Here is a 13,493-nt window from a genome sequence, read left to right as displayed (position 1 = left end):
AAATCCCTAGTACCCTGGTAACCAAATGGCAGTTGCTCCAGGTTAATCAAGGCACCTGGAGCCAATTAAGATCTTTCTAGAAGGCAGTAGAGATAGCTACTTTAATTAGAACACCTGCAGCCAATCAAGGCAGGCTAATCAGGGCACCTGGGTTTAAAAAGGAGCTCACTCCAGTCAGGCAGGGAGGAGCCAGAGGAGAAGGAGTGTGTGTGAGGAGCTGGGAGCAAGAAGCTGAGAGTGAGAGAGTGTACTGCTGGAGGATTGAGGAGGACAAGCGTTATCAGACACCAGGAGGAAGGTCCTGTGGTGAGGATAAAGAAGGTGTTTGGAGGAGGCCATGGGGAAGTAGCCCAGGGAGTTGTAGCTGTCATGCAGCTGTTACAGGAGGCACTATAGACAGCTGCAATCCACAGGGCCCTGGGCTGGAACCCGGAGTAGAGGGCAGGCCCGGGTTCCCCCCAAACCTCCCAACTCCTGATCAGACACAGGAGGAGTTGGCCCAGACTGTGGGGAAGATCACTGAGGTGAGCAAATCTGCCAAGAAGCACAGGACCCATCAAGGTAGAGGAGGAACTTTGTCACACACTCCTACACGCCTTCCCCCAAGTGTCCCCCAGCCTCACTTGCTGCCCCTTCACTGCCTGGAGCCTGCTGCTCATGCTGTCTCCGTTCGGCTCTGCTGGCTTCTGGCATCACCTGCTGTCACGGGGTCCTAGTGTCCCCCTCCGCTAGTGCCAGGGCAGGCTGCCCTTCCCCTGCCCTAGTCCTGAGCCTCTCCAGTGCCCCGAGGCTCACTGATGAACATTTGAAACCAACACTGAGATTGGTTTCATCTCAGGATATCAAACCTAATACTGATGCTCTGGTTGATGCAAAATGCTGCCAGCTAAGTGGCCAAAAATGAAATGACTGTCAAAATTAGCACTGACTTTTTACATTACAGTTAAAAAAGTTAATAAAAAAGTTAATAAATTAACTTTTAATAGCATACTATAATTTAATACTATACTACTATATTACTCTTTTTTTCTTTTTTCTGCCTACCTCCATGTGCTTCTCATTGCCAAGCTGCCAAACAGCTGTTGGTGGTGCTTAGCACTTTCTAGGAGGGAGGGGGGAGTAGCGGAGAGGAGGTGGAGAAGAGACAGGGCAGGGGCGGGGCCTCATGGAAGGTGTGGAGTGGGGGCGGGGCTGGGGCAGTGAGTGGGGGTATTAGTGATGCGGTCATTGTGTCAATGCACTAGTCCTCATGTGGCCCTCGTGGTCATTTGAGTTTGAGACCCCTGGTCTACTCAATTAGAATAAACCTCTTTTTACCTATAAATGAGTAAATTTTTGTTATGGAATTAGTAAGACCCAGTAAATATAGAACTCCGTAGTGCCATTTTTGTCCCTTTTCAAATAGAGTTGCACTTCAGATTGATTTTTTTTCAATCATATGTCAGTGTCTTGAGGAGTAACATCAAGGAAGGTTCTTAATTAAAGCTTACTGGTTCAAATAATTCATTGGGGTGTAAGATAATTCATACCCCCAGCTCTCTGAACTTCCATGAAACTGTTGGGCTCTTCTTTGAGTGATGTCCCTGTTGATGCTCTACTTCAGATGATTGTACATCCTTTAACGACTAGTTGGAGAATTTTGACAGCAGTACTCGGTTTGGCTGCACACGCGCTCTGCTCTCCCCATCTCACGCCTGTAGCGGTGGTTAACTAGCGCTGTGCGGCCGACCCCCCCTTCAGTTCCTTCTCAGCTCCCCTTGGTCCAAGTCAGAGCTCCGGCAGTGCTTCTGCACGACTTACCCTTAGATATTGGATTAGCAGTATAGTTAGTAGTTAGAATTTCTTTCCTATCCTTTTTCCTTTGTTTTTCTCCCCATTTAAAAAAAAATAGTTTAAATTTTATGTTTTCATCCGAGAATGCATGGGTCTCTGGCTTTAAACGTTGCCTCTCCTGCTGAGAGGCAGTTCCAGTCTGACGGACATTCCCAGTGTGTCCGCTCATTGGGGGAAATGCATCTACCTGAGAAGTGCTCCCATTGCCACAACGTTAAGGCCTGTGCCAGGAAAGCAAGGGACCTTAAACTTAAGCTAATCCTTATGGAGAAATCTTTCCTCCTGGCCTCCGACCCAGGACTGCGAACTCCTCCCGGTCACCTACCTTGGCTCCCAACAGACCTCCCTCACTGACTCTGCACGGGAGGGACCTGTCTCCCAGAAAAAGGGCGAAGAAGAGACCTACCACTTTTCCTACAAAGGGATCCTCAAAAAAGAAGTGATCGCCAACTCTCTCCACGTCATCGGTACCAACCGTGCCACGGCTAAGTACCTATGAGTTGGCAGGCTTGTCTGGTACCCTTGGTACTGCTAAAGCCAAAGGTCCGAATTGCGCAAACTCTCAGAAGGAAGCAAAGACAAGATTGCCCCTTCTACCACAGCATGGACTGCAGCAGTGAAACACTCGGTACCCAGCACCTCTGCAGTGCCTCAGCTTACGGTGCCATCTTATGGCTTTCTTGTGCATAGCACAGAGACACCAGTAACAACGTCTACTTTATCTCCTTTAGTACAGGCACTCTCAGCACCTATCTTTCCAGCATCGCAAACACTCCCAGTACTACAACAATTCCTGCAGATGCCATCTTCAGTGCTGAGATCTCTTGGAACGCAGCAGTTTCTCTGACATAAGGACTTATTAGATACTGCAGCATCGGAATCACTTCTTCTCGATATTGATACAGTATCAGTACATTCAGCACCGACACCAAAAAACAGATCTGCCTCTCCTTTTTTTTATAGAGGAGGACAATGAGGAGAGAGATGTTTATTCCTCACAACACTCTTCACCCATCCAAGGAATCATCAGACCAGCTGTACATGAACAGCCATGACACTATTCCAGAGCCAGCTTCCAAGGGTGGTAATGGACATCCATGGATGTCTCCACTAATATCTCCAAAATTGCCCTTCCTATAAATGAGGCACTCATGGCTCCGACCAAGACCATTTGGTAGACACTTGCAACAAACCCCCTTACATGTAAAAGGGCAGATATGAAGTATTACATCCCACTGAAGAACCTAGAATTTTTATTTTTACACACCCAGCCAAACTCATTGGTGGTAGAGGTGGTCAACGAGCAGGGCAAGCAACACCATTTGAGGACCACCCACTATGGTAAAGAGTGGGAAATACTGGATATTTTTCATAACAAGGCCTATTAATCAGCAACGTTGCAGTTCAGAATAGCCGGGTATGAAGCCTTGATGGCAAAAACAATCACGCAAATTACTCCAAACTGTCAATTTATTGGCTTCATCCCTGAAGACAAAGAAGATCAGTTTAGGTCAGTTATCTCTGAAGGCCATCTCCTGGCAAGAACAGCTCTGCAGGCATCCTTAAACTCAGCAGACACGACAGCAAGATCCATTTCAATCTCCATAGTGATGGGCCTTTTGGCTCTACTTGTCTGGATTCCCAAAGGAGGTGCAATCCACCATAGAGGATCTCCCCTTTGAAGGTCCAGAGTTATTTGCAGATAAGAATGATTAGTCCCTCCACATGTTGAAAGGCTCTAGAGTGACTCTTCGGTCTTTAGGCATCTACATACCTGCATAAAAACAAGGCAGATGTTATCCATCACAGTGCTCAAGACCAATGTCTTACACACACCCACAGAGGAAATACAATACCCAGAGGCAGAAGCAGACACCCACAAGATGTAGGCCACTCCCATCTCAGCCTCCTGTGTCACAACAACCTGTATCGAAACATCACATTTGAGGGTTTGGTCAGGGGCCCGAGAGACCTCCCCCAACTCCTGTTTCTAAAACCACTTTCTACCAACCATCCCTTTAGCAACCATTTGACACCATTCTACCCAGCATGGCAAATTATTACTTCTGACAAATGAGTGCTGGAAATTATCACCACTGATTATTCCATCCAGTTCACCTCCATTTCCCCCCACCCAATCCCCCTTCAGGGACTCCTCTCACAAGCTTACCTTCTGAGAAAGGAAGTAGACCATCTCCTGCGATTGGGTGCAGTAGAGCCCAGTACTGGTATAATAAAGAGGGAAGGGATTTTATTCCCATTATTTCTAAACCCAGAAAAAGACCAGGGGTTGGAATCCCATTCTCAATTTTAGAAACCTAAACAAATTCATTAAAACACAACGGTTTAGGATGGTTACTTTAGCAACAATAATCCCAACACTGGAATGAGGGAACTGATTTTTGGCCTTCAACTTGCAATTCTCATACTTTCACGTTGCCATATAGCCACTGCACAGGCGGTTCCTCCAGTTTTTTTTGGGACAAGATCACTATCAGTACAGGATACTGCCTTTTGGTCTTTCCAGGCCCTCCTCTGGAATCAGCAGTGCACATAAACATAGTGGAACTGCAAGCAGTTCACAATGCATCTGCACACTTTTTGCGCATGATCAAAACCAAAAGCCATACAGATCCTGATGGACAACGTCGCTATATAAACAAACAGGGAGGAGCGAGGTCACACTCCCTCTGCATCGAGGCATCAAGACTGAGGAACTGGTCGACATCATCATATCAGCCTTCTACCTACCAGGATGTCAGTACACCACAGCAGACATACTAAGCCGAAAGTTCTCCCACAATCATGTGTGGTAAATAAATACCTCTGTGATATAAGATAGTCTGACAATGGGGATTTCCCACCATAGATCTATTTGCCATAAGTCAGAACACCTAGCATTTGTTCCAGAGCAGAGTTGGGGCTAGGATTTATGGGTGGTGCCTTCCTCCTCAGATGGTATGCTCTTCTCTTTTACACTTTCCCTCCTACCCCGTTGTTGTCCAGGCTCATACAAAAGATTCAAATCGACCAATCCAAGGTCATCTTGATAGCTCTCACATGGCACAGACAAACTTGATTCCTATACCTGAAGCAGATGTCGGTATGTTCACAGCACATTTTTCCACATGGTGTGTCACAAGATACATGCCAGATCTTGCACCCGAACCTGGAGGTACTCCACCTGAGAGCATGGCTCCACAAAGGTTCCAAGATGAGGAGATGACCTGCTCAGAAGAGGAGAAGAATGTCTTGCTAAACAGCAGATGGTCAACTACACGCTCATCCTGCCTCCCCAAATGAAAGAGATTCCTTCCATGGTGCCAGAACAAACAAATCAGAAACTCCACCTCTACTCCATCACTAGTCCTGGACTATATACGCCAAATAAAAAAATTGGGTCTTTCATTAGCTTCTCCAGGGGGAAAATGATCTAGATTCAGAGGCAGCCAGTGCAGGGATGAGAGATCCATAGGACTATCTGGTCCTCCTGAACATGACTCACTGCCAGAGTAGTCTGGTATGGACTAGAGCATTAATGGTCATCTCCTCCTGTTTGCAGGTCGTTGGCCTTAAATCATCTCTGACAATTGAGTTATAGAGATTATCCAGAGAGAGGGATCCGCTCAGTCTCCCTCCTTCCAGATTTATCCCTTCTCCCAGTCCCATGGACCCTAAGAAGAATGGGGAAATGCAGTCACCTCTCTTTTATCTCCAGCAAACTGGGGCAATAGAAGCAGTCCTAGCCATAGAGAGGCGACAAGGTTTGCGTACTGCCTTTTGCTCCCGGTCAAAAAGAAATTAGAGGTGAGCAGGGCAACGCTTGACCTGAAGCATCTCAATACGTTCCTGAGAAAGCTGAGATACAAGATGGAAATGTTAAATTCCCCCTTGGTGGCGATAGATTTGAAAGATGCTTACTTTAGTGTCCCCATTCATCAGTCTTGCTACAAATTTCTCTGTTTTGGGGCTTTGAATCCTAGCATTTCCAATTCATTGTACTTTGGCCTCTTCACAGCCCTAGCTTATTTACAAAGGTTAGACTTGTCTTGATAGTTGTCCTCAGGCTGAGGGAGAAGTTTGCTTCTGTCAACTCCTAGATTATCAGTTGGTAAGGGTTGCATCCAGAGACATAGTAGTACAAACACTCTTGATCCCCAAAGACCACTGTGCCATTCTAAACTGGGAAAAGAGCCATCTGAACATCATGCAGTGTATAGCTCATATGAGGGTTGAAATCAACACACAATCTCTCAGGATTTTTATTTCTTGAGAGAGAGAACACAAATTGACTACTTTGTTCAGGATGGCCTGCAGTCTCTGAAAAGTTTTAGTTTGCTCCTTGTTGACATTGTCGGGGATATTCACATCACACGTGGACACAGGGCAATGAGTCTAAGTGTATATGAGACCCTGCTCCAGTCATGTCCACTGTCCTGCCTCCTTACACCTTTTGTTCATCCCACCAGGAGAGTCCAACTTTCTCTGTGCATATTGTTTTAACAAGAGATTTCCCATGCCCATGCTGGATAGAATAGGGCTTATATCTGATTTTAGCCTCAAGGCAGTACAGGAAACTTAAACAGAATATGAGAGGAAACAGTATAAACTGATTAAGAGCCCAGGACGATTCACTGTGGTCCCAGGGTACACTCCCGTGTACTAATCATGATAGACACCACCAGTGCAATGGAATATATGAACAAATAAAATGCAGTCATCATCCCTGCACAATGAGGTCTACCTTCTGATGTCCTGGATGGAACAAAATCTCTAGTCCATCCAAACTCTACATAGTCAAATAAAAATAAAACATTGCTGCCATCTGGCTAAGCAGGGAAAAGCTGGATCACGCATAGTGCAATCTTCAGTCAAGTGTTTCAGTTCCTGCAGAGGAAATTTTGAGATTCTTCTAATGGAACCATTTGCATCACACACACATGGCAAAGTCCCCTCCTTGTTCTCTCAATGAGGAGGGATCCAAGGGCAATAGGGTACAAATGCTCTCTCCCAGCGATGTGATCAGTCGGCCTTCTGTATGTATCTCCTTTTCCTCTGTTACACAGAGCTATCCAGAATATAAAGAGGGAAAGGGCATTGATTGGTAATATTAGTGGCTTTTTATCTGCCCTGGTTCTCTGATCTCCTCAGTATGGTCCAGTTGAATTCCATTGTCCTTCCTTAAGATAGGATTGGCGTCCCACGGACCAATTTGTCACTCCAGTCAAGAGAACTTAAGACTTACTTGCCTGAATTTTGACCACTCTTCCATGAGAGAGGATACTCAGAAAGTATAATCTCCACTTTTCTGGCATCTAGAAAAGTTTCCACAAATTGTTTGTTCTGGGCTAGGTGGAAGTTCAAGCGGTGGTACAAGATACTTAGCTTCTCTTCTCCTTTGGCATCTATATCACAGATCTTGGGATAGTGATCAAAGGAGGATCTGATCAAAGGTCTTACAGTTTCAGCATTAAAAGGATAAGTGGCTGCATTATCTAGGATACTTTTCTCCACCGGCAGGAAGAAAATCTCTTTGCTGTGATGTCAGGCATTTCCTAAGGTTAATTGAGCTCCCCCAAGGTCCTCAGTTTTGCTCTTTATACCATGATTCTGCGTCCTTTTGATCCCTTCAGAAAGACTGGATATATTTCCTCCCCACCAAGATGGCTTTCCCGGTAACCATCATCTCTGCCTGGAGGCTGTTGGAGCTTGAGGTTTAAAACTTTTTTCTGTTGAGGTACAGTACAGCGTAGTCTACTATTATAAGGTGGTTCTTTGAACAGATTGGCCTTTATCCACAAAATTAGCTTGGATTTTCACAGAACCCCCTAAATTGTATTTCCTTATTTTTTCAAAAACATGTGACCCAAGAGAGTTCTGGCAGATGTTATGTGTTCATAGAGGCCTCAAGACCTACATCTCTTGCACACAGATTATTCAAAAGTCCAGTACTCTAATATTCTCTATTATTTGGCATCTAAGGGAAAAAGGGTATACAAATCTACTAGTTCAAGAAGGCTGATATAGTGCATCCATTAAGCTTCAATCTCTCTCCAGAAAACAGCAGCAAAGCTCACTTGCTGTGAATAGTAGCAGCTTCCAAATGCTGAAAAATCTCACAAACTGGAATCTGTCAATCCATACCTTCTCAAAATTTTACTGGCTGGATATTGAGGCATTGGTGGATGCTGAGTTTAATAGGAGCTTACTCCTTGCTGTGATCTTCTAGAAGTAGAGAAGGAGTTTTTAACCCGGTATGTAGTTCTGCTAGATTGCCAGCCTGAGGACACTGTGATAAAATCCCATTAGGTTAACAGATCTGTGGACCTTGTAAACCAAAGAGAATAGGAACATTTCTTGACTTACCAAAAATTTCCTTTCTCTGAGTTAAAAGCTCCACAGGTTCCATGATTCCTTATTTGGAGTATTTCATTGGCCAAAAGAATAAATCTTACTCTTTCAGTTCATTCAGATTGGTTCATAAAGAAATGCTCTGTAGTAGGAATTTACAATTTATTGTTTTAGTGCATATAAGCTCATTAATAAATTTCAGTCCACAAGGGATATCCATTGCAATGGAACCTGTTTCAGTGGCAGGCTCTTTGGTGTAGCTGGTGGCACCCTCTTCTGTTAGTGACTGACAAGTCTAACATAGATGTATGCAGGCTGAGAGGCCATTCTTTGGACTTTGTAATTAAGATTGAGGAAATTTTTGGTAAGTCAAGATAAATTTTCCTTTTATGTCTGAGAGAAATTCAGTGGTCCAGGGATGAACTGAATGACAGTTACAGCCCTTAAGCACATGTGCATGGGTTTTCATTGAGTTTCTGTTTGTTAGCATTTGACTTTCTTGACCCTTGTTCTCAATTTTCTGATTTTTGAACTGTTTGTAAAATGTACATTTTTGCCACTACAGAATTCCAGAAGAACTTCTAAGAAGTATTAGAACTTAATTCATTAACAGAATACTAATCTGAGGTTTTATTGAAAATCATTTGTGTTCAAGTATATATTGATTCTTATATAATTTTCATATCCTTATAGAACCATTCTCATGATCATATATTAGATACTGGAGACTCAAGAAAGCAACAGGCAAACCAGCACAATTACCGTACCAGATATGCATTGGAAGAAACTGCCAGGCCTGCTGAAGAGTTAGAAAATGGAAACAGTTCTTCAGATGTAAGACTCTGAATCAGTAGGCTACATTATAAATTGTTTACATTGTTATGCTAAATATTGTTGCTCAAGTTCAAAAGCAAACGTTTTTATTGTTGATTACTTTGTATGTTTACATTAGACACTGAGCTAACTTTTCAGAGTTGTTCAGGTAATAACAAGTGCATTGGCAATCTTTCAACTGTGCCTACAAATTTACTGTCAGAAAGTGGAAAGTTATTAATGTATATAAACTATTTGTGTATATATGTTGGGAATGCTTATTTTCAAAAGAAATTTAAATTATATCTGCAAATGCTATTTCAAATGTACTTCATTCTCCACAGTGTATAGTGGATCAAATTGAGTCAAAATCTGTATTTTAAAAAATGCCCAGAGATGAAAATATTGACAAAAACACAAAAGGTATTAATTTTAAGCATCTCAGCATACATTTCAGTCTACACAGGGCAGGCTCTTTTTTCGTATATTGAGTTTACCAGTTTAGCAAGGTTTAAATGGAAGGATTGAAGTATGAATAGCAGATTTCTGTAGACTTCATACAACTGTAAATGAAACAGCAAAAACACAGGTGGAATCATATTATACAAATTTTATATATAATAAAATAAAATGAGAGAGGTCTGAAATAAAATACATCTGTGGGATAAGCTTCAGTAAGGGTTGAGCTAATTATTTATAGCTAGAAGAATGTAATTTCTATTATTTCTAATATAAAAAGTTTTACTTTCTGCAAGGTTTCAATGAAAAAAAATCATGAAAATGCATGCATGTTTAAATTTATGCTGTTCAAAATTATAACTATGTAGATTTTTATATTGCAGTTTGATAAAGACGACGCTTCCACATACAAATATTGTGTCTAACTAGATTTCCAAAATGCAGGTTTGGATTTTTAAGTGTGCACAAACTTCTTTATGTGCCTAACCTGTACTCTCAAACCCAGGTTTGGATATGTATAAATTGTGTGTGTAGACACTTATAAAAATATGTCCCTTGGTCATGGCATAACAAGCTGACTGTTTAAAAAGGCATGCAAAATTGTGGGGAAATTACTTGTTTAGATGTGCATATTGAGCTTGAGTGTTTAAATGTAATCCTGGATGTGTAGTGTTTCATAGGCAAGAATATGACCAAGTTCTTACACAAATTCAGAGACAGACCATCCCAGTGTTAGCAAGTGAGATTTACGTGACATAATAAAATTGTTTCAACACACCTGGGTAGTTAGGGACCAGCATTATCAGTAGATGACACAAACACAGAAGAAAGTTACTTTGCTAATGATAACATAAATGATTTAAAGAGAAATATTGGAGAAGAAGGAAAAACAAGTGTTGCAAAACCAAGGATATTCTTATTTATTGAACTTGTGTAACAGGGCACTTGCAATCTGCTTTGTTTTGTACTGCCATTGTGCCCCCAATTTGTTCTAAAGGGGCATCTTTGGAGAAAGAGTACATATCACAGTGTTAGGTGCTATTCTAAGAACCAAGGTGTATGGACAGATAGCTGAACGTTCAATTGTGGGTCACTTTGTTGGTGTTGCAAACAAGTGGGCCAGTGTTGCTTTTGTCTTAGACATCCTTTGATTTTTGTTAAAACATTTTAAAATGACCTGCTCTGAAAGGTAACTTTGCAACAATGGCACCTTTTTTGGAGCAGTTTTTATAAATGTTAGTCCTATTAACTTACTTCAGTGACAGAAATAAAGGCTTTTGACTCATTATCACTGCAGATTCAGTGCAATGATGGGACATAAATCTTGATTTAATTTCTTCTCTAATTGTTAACTAAGTTCCAGTTGCAAGTTTTAAATCTCTTCTGTTACACCTGTGCAATACCGCTGAATACAAAGAGGTTACACAAGTATAACTTATGACAGAATGTGGCCTCCATGGGCTTTATTGCTGATAGTGTATGAGAAGGAAAGTATCCAGGTTGTCTTACAAAAGCCAATGGGAATGTACAAATCTGGCATTTTAAAAGAAAAATCTTGTTAATTCAGCATATTTGAACTGAAAATTGATGCCACAAACAGTGAACTCTTAAAGTTCCCCAGCATGCTTGTATTTGTAATTTTTTTAAATAATAGAATAATATTTCCCTGTCAGAAATGCCTTTTTGCAAATGAGCTATTCCTATGTCATGCACTGTTCTTGTGAATAGACAAGATGTATTTTAGCTATTTCTGTGAGATTCAGTGTTTGCTTTCAATATGTGGTATGAATTTTATGCAGTTCATATAATATACATTATTTATGGTATACCTAAGCATTAAAAAAAAAAAAAGTAGTTACAGTGGATGCTATGTAGCTAATTTCTACCTTAGGTCAGTGGACCATTAACTGGAAATACTTTTTTTTTAAATTAAAAACCAAGATATTTGGGTCCATAGTATAAACTAAAACTAAATGGATGCATATATTTTTGTTACAGAAACACAAAAACATTTGACATAAAGCATTTATGCTGCTGTTGTATATTAGCATTACAGTTGTGCATAAATGCCCCAGCTAAGATCAGAGTTTCATTGTGGTAGGTACTATACATATGCAAAGGAAGAGATAGTCCTTGCCCCAGAGAGCTAACAATCTAAATAGATAAGACAGTGAAACAGAGAAAAGGGTTTATCTACATGGGGACACTCAGGATAATTAATCCAAATTAACTAAAGGTGTGAATTTAAAGTGGATTAGTTACTCTGTATTAAATTCTGTGTGGACACTCACAATTGAAGTAGCTGAATTCACTGAATTAAAATAAACCAAATTGTGGCTTCTTCAATTCTGAGAAGAGTATCAGAGGGGTAGCCGTGTTAGTCTGGATCTGTAAAAAGCAACAGAGAGTCCTGTGGCACCTTACAGACTAATAGATGTACTGGAGCATAAGCTTTCGTAGGTGAATACTCACTTCGTCAGATGTGATGTTTACACGGGGGTTAATGTATTTTAACTAATCCACTTTAGATTCACACCTTTTGTTAATTGGGATTAATTTTCTTGATAGTTCCAAGGTAGAAAACCCTCAGTGACTTCTGAAGGTCACAGGAAATCAATACCAGAACCTAGGTTTACTGGGTCCCATCCACTAGATTTCTGCCTTCCATACATTATACATTTGTTGTTTTTGCTCTTATTTAAATAGCAAAGAATTCAACTAAATCACCTTAAAGAAAATAAGTACTTAAGTTGAAAATTTGTATTTAATGGTTGACTTATAAGCCCCTGAAAGATGCAGCCTCTAATGGAAAGCTTCACAGACTTTGAATTATAATGGTTATTTCAAGTGTTATCTGTAATTATAGTGTTCAGTTTAACACCACAAAGTAAATATCTATCATTTCCTTGTTAGGAAGGAGAAGCAGTTGTTGCCAGTGGCGGAACATCAGAAGATGAAGAGAAAGCATGGCACAGTGATGGCAGTTCTAGGTAAGTGACAGAATATTAAGTAAAATATTATAACTTTTAAGGATTCTGTCCTCTCTGCATGTTTCATTAGCATTAAAGAGCATTGTGCACATAGAAGAGAGCAGATGCTTAAGAACTTAAAAGATATGAAAACAGAGTCTCTCAGCTTTTGAGTGTTAAACAAATTCAGAGGAATATGTGAAACTTAATTTTTCAGGAGATGTTTTCTAACTTTTTTGGTGCGGGTGGGGAGTATAATTTCAGGAGGCACTAGATCAGCGATTCTCAAATTGTGGGTTGGGACCCCAAAGTGGGTCACAACCCCCCTTGAATGTGGTCACCAGGGCTGGCTTAGATTTGCTGGGGCCCAGGGCTGAAGCCTGAGCCCCACTGCCCAGGGCCAAAGCCAAAGCCCGAGGGCTGCAGCCCTGAGTGGCTGGACTCAGGTTGCAGGCCCTCTGCCTGGGGCTGAAACTCTTGAGCTTCAGCCTTGGCTTCCCTGCCCAAGGCAGTGGGGCTGGGGCAGGCTCAGACTTCGGTCCCCACTTCTGGAGTCGTGAAGTAATTTTTGTTGTCAGAAGGGTGGTGTGGTGCAATGAAGTTTGAGAACCCCTGCATTAGACTAATCTGAGGTGACAATTGGGGATGTGGAAAGGTGAAAAGGACTGCTAATAGAAAGCTACCTAGTCTTCAGGTAAAGCTTTCTCTCTCTATTCTGGCAGTAGGACATAATGCAGCCAGCTTTGTGAGCAGCTCATATATATATATATAAATAAATTCCCCCCCTCTCACCCCTGTGGGTGGTATGTGTCTTCCTCAACCTCGGGTCCTCTACCAGAGGCCTGGGAGTTTGAGGGTTCTGCGCAGTATCTTAGCTGTTCCTAGCACTGCACTCTTCTGGACAGAGAGCTCTGATGTCGTTCCTGGGATCTGTTGGAGCCACTCACCCAGCTTAGGAGTCACAGCCCCGAGTGCTCCTACCACCACTGGGACCACTTTGGCCTTCACTTTCCACATCCTCTCTAGTTCCTCTTTCAGGCCCTGGTACTTCTCCAGCTTCTCATATTC

General features: G+C 41.9%; 1 protein-coding gene across 4 annotated transcripts in view; it reads left to right on the top strand.

The window, feature by feature from the left end:
- PHIP (PHIP subunit of CUL4-Ring ligase complex) overlaps positions 1-13,493 on the top strand; it is a 341,415-nt gene that overhangs the window by 225,257 nt on the left and 102,665 nt on the right. For all 4 annotated transcript variants that reach the window (XM_032794919.1, XM_032794918.2, XM_032794916.2 and 1 more), the window contains 2 exons: positions 8,878-9,018; positions 12,370-12,446. In XM_032794919.1, coding sequence (XP_032650810.1) covers positions 8,878-9,018; positions 12,370-12,446 — 218 coding nt within the window. The remainder of the gene's footprint in view (positions 1-8,877; positions 9,019-12,369; positions 12,447-13,493) is intronic.

Source organism: Chelonoidis abingdonii, chromosome 3, assembly GCF_003597395.2.
Source record: "Chelonoidis abingdonii isolate Lonesome George chromosome 3, CheloAbing_2.0, whole genome shotgun sequence".
Taxonomy (NCBI): Eukaryota; Metazoa; Chordata; order Testudines; family Testudinidae; genus Chelonoidis; species Chelonoidis abingdonii.
Note: the sequence above shows the minus strand (reverse complement) of the source record. Positions and strands in the feature narration are given on the sequence as shown.